Source organism: Motacilla alba, chromosome 4 (assembly GCF_015832195.1).
Source record: "Motacilla alba alba isolate MOTALB_02 chromosome 4, Motacilla_alba_V1.0_pri, whole genome shotgun sequence".
Taxonomy (NCBI): Eukaryota; Metazoa; Chordata; class Aves; order Passeriformes; family Motacillidae; genus Motacilla; species Motacilla alba.
In genome coordinates, this window is record NC_052019.1 from 34,908,078 (window position 1) to 34,922,752 (window position 14,675).

The 14,675-nt window shown below is 36.2% G+C and overlaps 1 protein-coding gene across 5 annotated transcripts in view; it reads right to left on the reverse strand.

Annotated features, from left to right (window-relative positions):
• Positions 1-14,675, reverse strand: part of WDR17 (WD repeat domain 17) — a 55,058-nt gene that overhangs the window by 21,039 nt on the left and 19,344 nt on the right. For all 5 annotated transcript variants that reach the window (XM_038134355.1, XM_038134354.1, XM_038134352.1 and 2 more), the window contains exons 3-10: positions 13,895-14,078; positions 11,905-12,135; positions 9,969-10,220; positions 9,101-9,223; positions 8,588-8,775; positions 7,152-7,320; positions 5,106-5,197; positions 700-782 (exon numbers count right to left, since the gene is read on the reverse strand). In XM_038134355.1, the coding sequence (XP_037990283.1) occupies positions 700-782; positions 5,106-5,197; positions 7,152-7,320; positions 8,588-8,775; positions 9,101-9,223; positions 9,969-10,220; positions 11,905-12,135; positions 13,895-14,078 (1,322 nt within the window). The remainder of the gene's footprint in view (positions 1-699; positions 783-5,105; positions 5,198-7,151; positions 7,321-8,587; positions 8,776-9,100; positions 9,224-9,968; positions 10,221-11,904; positions 12,136-13,894; positions 14,079-14,675) is intronic.

Sequence of the window (14,675 nt, forward strand, 5' to 3'; positions counted from 1 at the left end):
AAGGGGCTTTAAGGGGATTTAAAGGGGGCTTAAAGATGTTCACTGTGGTATATCTTTCTTGAAAGGATCTCATAGTCCAGAATCAAAGTTGTAGTCATGGCTTTAAGGTACAAAGAGATCTTTATGAATTTAGAAGAAAGTTGATTTTTTTCTAAAATTTCTGCCCATTATGTTTGAGCTGGAATGATATAGGTAGCAGAGGAAACAAATGCAAGAAGGATTTTTAAAATGCACTGAAACACAATATATGCAAAATTGGTTTCAATAGACATTTATGCATTTTTAGAAATGAGGTATTATACTCCTGTGATAGTGCACTTGTAGTTATTTCATTCTAAAATAGTACTTTTTAGTCCTTGAAACCACAAACTAAAAAAAATTAAAAATTAAGACAAGTAAAGCTGGATGTCTTTGGAAAGGTGTCCTCTACAGATAAGAAACCTAGAAGGATATTCTTGTCCAAATAAAAATCACTATTTAGTTTCACTATCAGTGTGTCTTAGACACTATTCCTTTTGAGAACATTTCCTTTATTTTTTCCTTAAAATCATGAAAAATGTACTCTTACAAGTACAGAAGAATAATATGATTTGTTTTGTCCAGTAAGAAAAGTTTTTAAATTAAATACTGAGAGTACTGTCAAAATTTATGGATTTGAGAAGTGCATTCAGCAATTTTTTTTCTTCCAATAACACTCACCAAAATCCATCACTGCTGCAGGTTGCTATTCTTTTGGAATCTTTATGACTCCAGGCAATGCAGAAGATTCCATTCTTTCCATGCTTCAAAAAATGCAAAATACCTATCAATAAGAAATAATTCACCCCTTTTTCTCTCATCTATTGACTCATATTTTTTACTTTATTCTCCTATGGTCTTCAGCCCTTTTCTCCCAGTACAGTATTCTGTAAAAAACCACATTACAATGAGTACCCAATATAAGCTGGATGTTTGAGAATTCAAGTCCAAACCATTGGTACTATGGAGATAAGTAGTAAAACTGCTACAGCCTCCAGGATCTAAGAGACAAAAGTGGGTCAAGCTGAAGAATGAGCAATCCATAACTATGTAAACCTGAACTTCAAATAAACAACACTGTGGACACTCAAGAGGGGCCTTAGGGCAACGGCTCAAGGGATGTGAAGCATAAGTTGTGTTCTCTTCTGTCCTGCCAGTTGCAGGGAATGATGTGGCAAGAAACAAGAAGACCATGCAGATGAACAACTGGACTTGATGATGGTGTTGCCAGCATGGTTTTGGGGGTTTTGATCATGGGTCAGTTTATACAATACCAAGCCTGCTGGCAACAAATGGGGTCCAGCTCTCTCCAAAGAGAAAAAGGATCTCAGGTCAGGAGTTCATAGGGCTCAATGTGAAAGCTTTAAACTAGTTTGGAAAGAGGCCAGGGCCAGGCTTGCCAGAGAGAATGTGTAGGGAAGGAGAGAACAAAAGAAACCACTCTAATAGCATTAGGAGGCTTAAGAGGCAGTACCTGGAGCAAGCACAAGCAGCCAAAGACATACTCACTAGACAGGACTACAGGGAATCCCTTTGCACCTCCACTGGGATGTGGACAGAATCAAATACTTCTATTAGGTGCCTGTACCCCAACTCATGCAGTATAGGGAACAAACTGGATGAATTAGAGATACGTGCGCAGTCACAGGCCTTTGACTGCACTGTGATTACAGAGACACAGTGGGATAGCTCACATGACTGGAATGTTGCCACAAAAGGCTACACAATGTTTAGGAAAGAGAGGCCAGGAGCTCACATAGGTGGAATTTCCCCCTGTGTGAGGCAAACTGAGGATGTATCAAATTCTGTCTGGGGTTGGATGATAGGCAAGTCAAGAGCTTATGGTTTGGAGAAAAGACACTGTTGTGGGCGTTTGCTATATAGGTATATATAGGGCGTTTGCCTGATATGTAAAAAGAAGTGGATGAAGCCTTCTACAGCCAGCTAGAAGCAGCCCCAAAGTGACAGGCACTAGTTCTTGTTGGGTGCTTTAACTACTCTCACATCTGCTGGAGAAGCAGCACAGTGACACGCAGAGTCCAAGAAGTTCCTGAAAGTGTTAATGACAACTTCCTCTCACAGGTAGTGTAGGATCCCACAGGAATGTTGTGCTTTGCTACTAACAAACAGGGAAAGCCTTGTGGGAAATGTGAAGGTTGGGGGCAACCTTGGCTGTAGTAACCATTGAGACTGTGGAGTTCAGTATCAGACACAGCAGAAGCAGGACAGCAAGTAAGATACAATCATGGACCACAGCAGAGCTACCTTTAGTCTCTTCAGGGATTTTTTTTTAACAGTTCCATGAGAACATGTCTTGCGGGGAAAAAGGGTCCAAGAGAACCAGTTGATATTCAAGGATCACTTCCTCCAGGCTCAAGAACAATGCACCCAGTGAGCAAGAAACTGGGGAAAGGGAACAAGAGATCTTCATGGATGACCGAGGAACTTCTGCCATTACTTAAAAGCGCACGTAGAAAATGTACAGGAGATAGAAGCAGGGTCAGTCGACTTGGAATTAATACAGAGAGGTTGGCAGAATAAGTAGAAAGGAGATAAGGAAGCTAAAGGCTCATCTAGAATTAAATCTGGCCAAGGATGTCAAGGACAACAAGCAGTGCTTCCTCAAGGACAACAAGCAGTGCTTCTTTAACTCCATTAATAACAAAAAGAAAACGAAGGATAATGTAGGCCCACTACTAAATGGAGGGGGGACCTTGGTAGCAGAGGATGCAGAAAAGGCAGGGTTATTATTGAACATCTTTACAACAATCTTCATTGACAGATCCAGCTCTCAGGAATCTCTGACTCAAGGGACCAGCATAGAAGAATGCTGGAAGGAAGACTTTCCCTTGATCAAGATGAACTGGGTTAGAGAACACACAGAAAAACTTGACATCCACAGGTCCATGGGCCCTGACAGGATGCATCCACAAATGCTGAAAGAGTATCACCACAGCGAGGCTGCTCATGGTCGTCTTTGAAAGGAAGGCTGTGGCAATCAGGAGAGGTGTCTTAGGTGAGGACTTCAAGAAAGCAAATGTCACTCCAGTCTTCAAAAAGAAAGAGGAAGATCCAGGGAACTACTAGCCAATTAGCCTCACCTCAGTAGATGATGAGGGGAGAGCAGTGCGTATTGCCCACCTTGACTTCAGCAAGAATTTCAACACTGTCACAAAGTCCTCATAGTCAAACTCAGGAAGTGTGGACTGTATGAGTGGATAGTGAGGTGGATTGAGAACTGGCCGAACAGCAGATCCCAGGGGGCTGTAATCAGTGGCACAGGCTCTAGTTGGAGGCCTATCACTGGCGGCCCCCAAGATTCAATACCAGTACCAGAATCGTTTAGCTTGCTCATCAATGACTTGATGAAGGGGCAGATGCCTCCTCAGCAAGTTCACTGATGATACAAAGCTGGGAGGAGTGGCCAGTAACTCAGAGTGCTGTGCAGCCCTTCAGAGGGACCTTGGCAGGGTAGAGAGATGGGAGAGAGGAACCAGCTGAAATTCAGCAAAGACGACTGCAGGGTCCTGCACCTGGGGAAGAAAAAAACTCATGTACCAGCACAGGCCAGGGCTGATCCGCTGGAAAGCAGGTCTGTGGAGAAGGACCTGGGGGTCCTGGTGGACACCAAGTTGTCAATGAGCAAGCAGTGTGACCTTGTGGCCAATGGTCTCCTGGGGTGCATTAGGAAGAGCATTCCAACAGGGCAACGGAGGTGATCCTGCTCTTCTTCTCTGCCCTGGTGAGGACATATCCGGAGTATTGTGCCCAGTTTTGTCCTCCTCAGTACGAGATATGGAACTTGTGGAGAGGGTCCAATAGGGGTCCACAAAAATTATTTCTCTTACAAAAAAGGCTGAGAGAGCTATTCAGTCTTGAGAAGTCACAACTGAGAGATGATCATCAATGTCTGTCAGTATCTGATGGGAGCGGGCCAAGAGGATGGAGCCAGGCTCTGCTCAGTAGTGCCAAACAAGAGGCAATGGGCAGAAACTGATGCACAGGAAGTTCCAACTGAACATGAGGAAGAACTTCTCTATTGTGTAAGTGACCAAGCACTGGAACAGATTGTCCTCAGAGGCTGGGGAGTCTCCCTCTCTGGAGATATTCCAGAACCATCTGGATGCAATCCTCTGCAAAGTGTTCTAGGATGACTCTGCTTGAGCAAGGAGGTTGAACCACTTGACTCCCTGTTGTCCCTTCCAACATTAATCATTCAGTGATTCTGAATAAAGGTTAGTTACTTGTTGGAATAATGAAGTATGCGGGCATGAAAAACTGTGGTATGAGAAAACTTAATTGGTATGTGTAGCAGGACCAGTATTACAGAAAAGATATTTAGTAGCACAAATGCTAATATTAGTATTAGAATGCCAGAACTCCTGAAGGTAGGTATATTCGTTTTCTGCTCATGCCTCTCCTCACTCCCCCCCCCCCATTCTTAAAGAGCATCCCTTGTACATTGAAGCAAATCCTATATTTAAAGGATTATGTCTGTATAATCTGAAGATCACAGCTATATATTGGGAACACAAAATAGTGTAAAATACTACAGCATAGTATTGCACAACTCCTTCTGCCAATATAAACTATGCTACTATTTCAGGACTTAAAAATGCCTGCATAAATTTCAGGTAATACAAGACAAGCCACTAAATGAGTCATACTGCTTAGTGTGCTGCAAAATGGAGCTTTATTGATCTAGACTTCAGGTACTCAAAGTTTTTTTCTGGCCCTTATGTTTGAAAATATAAAAAACAGCTTTCATTTTGATGCTGAGTCTGAATGTCCATACATGTTTACACAGTTAAGGAATGAGCAATGCTTTTGCCATATGTCCCTACAGGACCAATTTTAAGATAATGGTGTCCCTCTGGTGCTTCATCACTCTCACATCACAAATCCAGCCTTAAGAAGTAAAAATACTTCTGCCACACATGTAAACTGGCACCTACATAACTCCATAGATTTTTATACTATAGCACCTTTTAAAAACATATGTACTTTGGCCATCTCTATTTATGGACACTAGAGGCAATGACTGACTTACATATCATATAGACAAAAAAGTAGTAATCCCATCTTACCTCACTGAATCTGGTTATCATTTTGCCTTTTCGAACATCCCAGATAAAGCCACCATTTCTGGATGTTCCACCCGCTATGCAGTTCAGATTGCCTTTAAAGAGAGATACTTGTAAAATATTACAATAATTATAAAATCACAATATTGTTTGACAGTGGTTCTACTGTAAATTGAAGAAATCTAATATGAATATAAGACATCAATGGTACATGAACATGAGTTTTCCAAAGTTTAAGGCCAGCATTTGCTACTAGTCACAAACATCAATTTCAGTGAAAGCCTGACCTGTTTTTCTACATTCCTGTTTTGAGGAATAGTCAAATAAAAATTGTATTCCTGTAAAAAGTGTCTTAATGCCTGCTAAAAGTCTTGCATGTAAGAAATTAATGATCATGATGCATATGACTCAAGCTGAAAGGGAGGTAACCTCAATGTTTCAAGCCTGAAGTTGTAGCAACTAGAGCATTTTCCTTTAAAGTTCCCTACATATAAAGATAAATCATAAAAATGAGAGACATCACCTAACAGAACTTTGTTTCCTTAATCTTGCACCGCTGCTGCACCTAAGACCATCAAGAATCTGTAACCACACTCTAGAGGATGGAAAATCTGAGTATAGAACTCCACACTGAGAACCAGAAATTCAGGTCTAATTCAAAAGCCACCAAAGTCTTCTCACCACAGTGACTCTCTATCCCAATATAGCTATGCTTTTCATTAAATAGCAGATTTATAGGAAAGTTTTGACTGTTATTTTATTCCAAGCTTCAGAACCAGAAAAGACAATCTATGCAGGAGGAGTCTAGCAAGGTAAATATATAAAATGGGAATAAACTTGGGTAGGAGAATGATGGGGGAGAAAAAGAAAAAAGGACAAATCACTTTTTTCAAAGGTCTGAGACCAAACAAATGGGGGCATGCATTAGATTGCATATTAGGAACAAAGTACAAGGCAGATAGAAACTGTCTGGGAGTAAGGTGAAAGAAGCACCAAAAGTTCTGGCTGGGAGAGACAGGAGCTTTTGGACAGGGTGCTAAGGAACAAAATTGAAGCATGTACTTCTAATTTACTTAAAAAAAAAATAAAAAAACCCAACCCAAAAACCAAAAGCAAAAGCAACAAACCTACACCCCACCTGCAGCAAACAAACTATTGATTCCCTGTGAGATTCAACTAAACATGGAATTTAAACTTCAAAATTAAATAACCAAGCATAAGCACTGTATTTCATATTGCCATGATTTCCATATAGCAAGACAAATTATTTGTGAAGATGTATATAAGGTGCAAGAGACTCTCTGAAATTAAAAAGTGCAAATTTATTTCACATATGCAGACTACATTAAGCTTCCCACCACAATATTTTTCTTCTGTTGGTTTTATTTCCTAAGAACTTAAAAGTGCAAGTGAGAAGAGAGAGATGAATTATTTAGATTAAAAAAAATACATCTGCTGTCCAAAGAAATAAAACACGACAGGGAAGTCAACTTATTGTCAACTATTGACAACTATCAGAAGTGTATTTTCAGGTACACCAAAGGGGGTTGTGGAACAACTTAGAAAACAAAATTTCCCAGCGAGTCCAGTGATTTGTCTAAGAAAAAGCAGAAGCTTTGCAGAAAAGACACTTCCTAATGTAATAAGGTTAAATCAGAGTTCTTCAGTTATTAGACTCCTACACAAAGAAGGAAGAAAAAGATCTAAATACATATGTTCCACCATTTCTGCACAAAATATAATCTGAATTCCTTTAAGTAGCTGCTTCTCATGCAAAGCAGGACATTTTGTCATCTGCATAATGCTATGTTAGAAATGTTCCAGAGATTTTCCTCCCTCCATTTTGAGTATGAAATACTGAGAGCATTACTCAAAAGGGTAAGCTTCAGCAAGGTCTGAAGCATTGAATTCTACTGGTTTCACAGATAATTAAGTTTTGGTTAAACCTTAGAAGATGCCTTTCTATATAAAACTAATACTTTTATAAGACAAATTCTGCAGTTAATGCTAATTTAAAGAACATTTAGACATACAGCAAAATATTCTTACCTGGAGCCCAAGAAATGGAATAAATAACCCCCTCATTACCAGGAGATGTATAAACCGCTGATAAAGTATTTATGTCCCAAACTTTTATTGTGCCATCAAATGAAGCTGTAGCAAGAAGATCAGGATTATCAGGTTTGAATTTGCAATCAAAGATGGTCTCAACATGTCCCTTAAATGAAACAAATATTTAATCCATTTTTATTACATTTGATTTTCTTCATAAGTCCAACTATAGATCAAACTCTAAAATACATTGTATTTAATTTAATTGTCAGGGCAATTAAGAGTTCCAAAAACTTTTAATAATTAGGCTTATCAAAATTAAAAGGCATAAAATAACTTAGACTATAACATGCTCTTTCATAGGTTATTATTAAAACCAGAAAAAATCTTTCCTGAAACCACAAGGTACACAATGCCAGGAACTTGTTAGCATTTTCTGTTGGAAATATGTTGCTAAAATATTGAATTAAAAAATAAAGCAAAAAAACCCAAACAACCTAATTTTTTAAAATAGGAACAGTTTTTTCCTTTTGGTAAAAAGTACCTGACTGAAAAAATAAAGCTCTGTATATTGAACATGTTCTACAAGTTGTCTAGTGCCCCACTGAATATTCTGTGTTTCTAGATACAGTCTGTGCTCTATTGCAGCTTAAACTTCAATCCATCAGAGTTTTGAAGTATCAACTGGTTGTTTTCCAAGACATGCATTTGTAGAATTTAACTTGATAAATATATGAAACACAAGTATTATGTAAGAATTTTTTTTAAGCCTCAGTTGCTTTCCAGGACCAAACCCAATAAAAATGGAAAGAGAGAACCAACCAGCAGCCTCTATTCAAATACATATGGAAATACAGCTAAAAATTATTTGGGCTTTGTTTGTTTGGGTTTTTTTCAGTGAAAAGGGAATTTGGAAAGAGGAAAAGAGAAATATCCCCAAGAACCTCAATAACCAACAGCCTAGTGAAGAAAAGTGTCATCTAATATATGTTAAACCTATTTCTGAATTTCAGCTTCAAAGAAAATTTAATAATTCTTTGTAATGTTAAACTGAGAGTATTCACTATATAGCTCTCTGATTTGACTCAAACATTTATTCTGAATTATAGAAAACCCACTAGAGAAAATTTCTGAGAAGGTCATCAAACTAAAATTTCAGTTAAAAAAATAAACAAACTAAAAACAAGTCTGTAAATATTTATTTCTGTTTTTACAAAAACTGTCAGAATACTTCCAGCAGAATTCAGTAATTTCCAATAAAAGATTACTTTAAACTTCAGAACTGTCATTTTGTTCCCTAGAAATTTGGGCTCTTTTTAACAATAGAAACTGCTGTACAGTGCTGCATAGACTTCATTCTCCATTTTTTTGCTGTTAGAAGAAAGTGCATAAGCCAAATAAACTCTCTATTCAAAGACAGAGATGAACCATACCAAATCTCTAAGGAAATCCCACTTTTTGGCTCCCATGTCATAAAGCCCCACTCCACCATCCATGAAGCAACAGACCGTATGACCAGGAGGAAGAGAAAATGCTTGGTTTTGGGTTAAAGTTGGAGGAGGAACAGCCTCACTTGTTGAAGATGTATGTTGATTTTTAGTAGGATACTGTGATGAACATGCTTAACAATATAAAGCAAAAGACAAAGAGAGAAGATTATTTCTTATTTCAATAACAAGTGAAATTATAAAGTGTAAAATGCTTGTATTCTAATAAGATTTAAAACAAAAAAAAATTGAGAATTCCTGTATGAAGCCTGGCCTACTAAAGAAGGACCCTATAAAGTACTTGATCCTTTATGCATTTGTCTAGTCCACTGGCAGCAGAAGGTACTTTAATTAAAACTTTAATAGCTGACCAACGCTACAGAGATTGATCTGGACTCATAAATAAGATTTTCTTAAGTTGCAGCCATTACAATGAATAACAATCAAAATTACACTTACACTTTTTTTTTGGAGGAGAACTTAGCACATGCAAGCCGTGGAAACCAGTTTGCTTCAATTTAAAATTATCTATAGGTGTTGTACGTGAAACATTCCAAACACGTAACACACCAACCTGAGAATCTGAGGTTTAAAAACAAAACAAAACACAGAGGTATGTGGTTTGAGGACTGATTTATACAAAAATATAGCAGTGAATTAAACTTCAAGTCCTAAGAATAATTTTATAAGCAGGCACTGTCAACTTCATAGAATCATAGAATAGTTAGGGCTGAAGGGAGCCTCTGGAGATCATCGAGTGTAACATCCATGGCATCCTATTTATCCTCCATTCACCACCATGGCCATATCACTATTAACAAAAATCATTATTAACGTTAGCTATTTAAACACAGATAAATTCCACTTCTATTTTTATAAAATATTCTGCCAGTCTTAATTTCTTCATTCATTACTTCACCTGAGCCATAATGTTCTCTGGTGTAGAAAAGGGGCAGGAAACAGATTACTTTCTTCTTTTAATTTTTTAAAGCTTTGAAATGACATCAATTAGTACAATGCATTTTTATTCCTATTCCCAAAGGAATTAATATATTTTTTGTTAAAGGATTCATGAGGAAAATATTATTTAGCAAATTGTAGAAAGTCACATATTTATGTAGCTAAAATTTTTAAAACATGAAAAAACCGCTCAGTGTAGTTTTATTATTTTCTGGCTTTGTGTTATGGTCTTTTTTATGTACAATTCATCTATGCTTCTACTTGTAAAAATATTATGAAACAGAAAAATCAAACTTGGAGTATCCATTTTTGAAGACTCAGTCCTGTATTTGTTATCTTTGTATAAATCAGGAAATAAAAGCCTTACCTCCAGTTATAAACATTCCAGGTGCACTAGAAACCCAGGCTAAACACTGAACAGATGCTGCTGCACTGGGAAAACTAAAAGTTGTGATACAGGACAGAGATTCAGAATCAACTAGTCGAATACCATTATGTAAATTAGCAACAAGAAGGTAATCAGTTGACAAAGGGTCCCACTCCAGAGCTGTAACTGGATCCTCTTCGTCTGTTCCTTCAAGAGACTCAGGTCTTAAGACATGTTTCTGATTTTTAGAACCTTTAAAGTGCACAAGAAAACAGGTTATTTAAAAATTAAATCAAATACATACTTTCAATAGTCACAAGGTTGGCAAACATTTTTTCCTCTCTCCTTGAAATTTTCACTAGCCTGCTCTCTTGTCTGCAGCAGTGAAATTAATGAAGCTGTCTTGGCAATATTTGACTAGAGTATTACTTTTTCTATCAGATTTGACTTTACGTTTAATACAGAAGAAAACAGAAACAGCTATCAGAGTTATAAACATAATTTTATAGGAAAGGAAAGTATGTTAAATCACATACATTGTTCTAAGAATTTCTGTGAACAAGCCATTTGAGTGCAAGTAAATCTTCACACCACAGCATATATAGGCAAAATAAAGGCAGTAAAAGAACCAAAAAAACACTGTGGCAGTAAAGGCTTATTCTGAAGAACTGCTTTTAGACTTTTTTTCTTCTTTAAAAGTGTGTGTGCAGCTATGAATTGTTTGTAGATTCTGCAGCCAAAACAGACCATAAGTATGTAGTCTGACATACACAAAAAAGAGGACATGTTTCACTTGATGATCCATATTATTGAAACCCACATTTTTTAATATCATATTTATCTCCCACTTTTTATTTTTACAGAGAGATTAATCTTAGTTGTATAAGACAGAGTACCGTCCAAATGAAATAGATCTGTAATTTTGAAGCTGTGATCTTATAAAAACAAAAAAAAAATACTGCTTTTCTAGAAATAAGGAATTGATATCTTGCATTATTCATAGATAGACTTCATGAAAAGTATCAGTCTGATAAATACTTATCATATTAAAATTGATTTCCTTTTCCCAATGCCAGTGCTAACTCAGTCAGCACTACAAAAGCAAGGGAATCTAATCTCTGTGACATCCTGTGTGACAAATTAGTAGAGTGAACTGAAGGAAAATAAATTTTGCATGGCTGTTGGAGAACAACTCTATGTAAAATTAACACATTTTACATTTAAAGAACAGTTTTTCTCAAAAAGTTGAAAATCAATTTTTATTCAAGGAAGAAGCTATCAAAAAATTCAAATAATCAACCTAATACAGATATCTGCCTTTGAAGAAAATTATGAAAACAAGTGAAATTTTACCTTCAAATGAGCATATCAACATGACACCTTCTTAGCAGAGAACTAGACTATTTATAAAGTATTCACAAATATATGTGGTAGATTTCAGACAAAAAGAGATAAATATTTTCCTTTGACAGAACAGAACCATGAAGGTAATATTAAGTATGAGGTGAGATTCTATCTATAAAATTGCAGAGGATTCTAGAATATGAAACAGAGGACTCCAGAACAAATGCAAAAGTAGGAAAATAAACAGAAGATTCAAGTCTTTCCATTCAGAAAAATAAATTTGCAGGAAAATATAGTTCAGTAGAAGATCGTGGCTGTTACCATTTGCAAAAAAAAAGTGCTTACTGCAGTTGTGAAAAAAATGCAGTCTTATCTTGTTCTCAAAAGGCAGGAGACATAAAGAAAATGCTCTGAGTTCTTTATCTAAGAAAGCATATTTTTGTGATATGGAAGGAATAGGAATATTGTGAAACAAGAAAAAATGTTATGTATGTACCTGCATTATAGAATCAAATTTTAAAAAGTGAAGAATTACATATGGAGAAACAAGAGACATATATAAAACTAAATATTCTGTCATATGAGTTTTTACCTGATTGAAAAATAGATAAGCTTCCATCAGTATGTCCAAATACCACCTTCCCTTTTTTCTTTGGATGCCATCTAAACAGACTGATATCTGACAAGAAACTATGTGCTTCTCTGTGCACAGTTACCCCGCTGTCAGGTCCTGAGATAGTCCAAATGTACAGTGGACCTCTGTGCGACACAAATGCAACTGCGTCACCTGCATTCCAGCACCAGCCAAGGGACGCAGGAATTCCTGAAACATACAGGTAAACCTTATAAAAACCAGGACACAAAATTCAGGCAGTATTCCTTGACCTAGTATCAGCAATTGTCTTGAAAAACAGTATAAATAGTTTTTCTACATAGAAGTTGCTAGACTGACATTTAGAGATGTGTGTGAACATCTTACAGTGTAAAACTAAACTAGACTTCCAGAGGCAGGAAGTAAAATAATTTCCCAAATTACTTTTATGCTACTTTGATGGGCCGTATTTCATGATATCTGTACTTCATCAGTGCCAAAGACAATCACACATTTAAAAGAGGATAAGCCTAATCCTGCAAACAATACTTTCATTCATTCAGAATTTCATTCACTACTGTGCTTCGCTGTAAGTTATTTACTACTAACATAGTAAAAGACTGAGAATTTCAAAATGCCCGTTTTAGCAAAATGCAATGAAATTTAGAGATACATCTAACAAAAGCAGATATTTGTGACAAAATCTGAAAGCCAGCTCTGTAATAAAAGGGAACTCTTGATAGCTTTCTTCTGGATACATGACAGTTTTAATTCCGTTGTCTAATACCTAACTGTAGGCAGTCTCATTTAAGAATTTTGATCTTAATGTCTCCAACCCTCATAATCCTCATAACTTAATAATGTGTGCCTGAAGGAATAAATGACAGTAAGATGAATTTCTCAAGCTGAAAAAACTTAAGACTGTATTTAGACATTTTTATATGGCAGTGTAAAAGGGAATAAAAGAGAAAGCAATAGAAGGTTTAAACATATTATCTTAATTTAGTTTATAAAAATATTAAAATAGTAATAACATTTCTCCATGTGTAGTCATTGGCTGAAGTAGATTTTTAAACAAGCCATGTATTGAAAAATGACTACCGGCATTTATATTCATGCATAAACTGATACAATATTTCTTTTGGAGTAGATTAAATCACTGAGGAGTTTTCTTTTGCATGATACGCAAGATATAAAGATTTCTAGAGGTATCCCTAAGTGCTCTGGAGAGAAAAGAGTAGGGAGCCCCAAAATAGCTTATTAAATACTGAGATTCTAACTGTTCTTGGTTTTCGCCCAGTTTCCAAGAATGAAAATGTAGGAGTCAAGCATACCTGATGAGACTGTCTGTAAGAACAGAAATACAGGTACTGGTTTTGACTAAAAGGCATAAATCAGAACTGGACACGGAAATGTAACTGTAACACAGATGCTTAACCCTCTAGACTTGTAATACAACCTCCAGCAGTTTCAAGGCCTGAGACAAGCTTCAGATAGACAAGCATATTTAAACAAAAGCTGTTGTTCAAATTCACTGATGATTTATACTTGAATCTGTTAAGGCTAACTTTTATTTGCTTTCACTTAGCTAAAGTCATTGTGAAATATATTATTTTAAAATTTAATTGTTTATCCTTTTATACAGTGATGAAAATAATGTTGGTTTGGGGATTTTTTTCTCCCCTGCTCAACAAGAAAACAAAGTTAATTCCTGAACTGGTTAAGTTCTTTAGAGAAAAAGAATCATGTCTTTCTTTATCAAATACAAGATGGTTGAAGGCAATATACTCAAACACACTATTATTATTTTCTAGAATGAACTGCAACAAATCTGACAAGAATATTGTCAGATCGTGTTAGGCAATTATTATTGTGTTAGGCAACTGTTAAAACTCCAACCTACCAACTATAGAGTTTACACTATATCAAGTATTTCTCATACCCATGGATCAAGCTGTGTGGATGAAACAGATCTCCATGTCTAAAATACCTTTTGTATTGTCCAGCTTGGCCACAACTTTCTGTTCATTCACATTCCATATGATCACTAAACTATCTGCACTGGCACTTGCAAACACGTCAGGGTTGTGGGGACACCAAGATATGGCTGTGATTGTCTTCTTGTGCTCAGACATAATCGCATGGAGCTTGAATTCATTGTATCGGTGATCCAGCTAAACAAATAGTAAAATTCATTTTAGAAATACATTTTTGCAAACTTACTTTAAATATGGAGAATACTTCATATAACAGTATTAGAGTTATGGATGAATTTATAGTGCATTTAACTATTGCCAGTTCCTCACATCTCAATAAAATAAATTTTCATACACTTGACTTTGGAATAAAGGTTGCCTGATATCCAACTATCCAAAATACAGTTTTAAGTCTATCTTCCTGTCACTTATAAATTATTATATTTCACTTAGAAGTGTACTCAAACAATCCTAAAATGCTTTATTTATAGGCACGGTAACAATCATTTAGTAATCTCCAAGGGGGTGAACAGGAAAGAATACAAAAATGAGTTTGAAATCCGTCACATTTTTTAAATTACTTAGTACAGTTAAAAATATTTATTAAAAAAATGCCCAAACATGACATAGTAAATTTTGTTCATTTTAATCCTACTACCTGTAAAACTCTTAAAATGAAAGTAAGTACATCCTTTATTTCCTCACATATTTCTCAATCTGAAAATTCTATGTCACAGCATTTCTGTTTTTTAGTTAGGTGTTGATACACAACAAGTGCAAACTTCGGAAGACCAC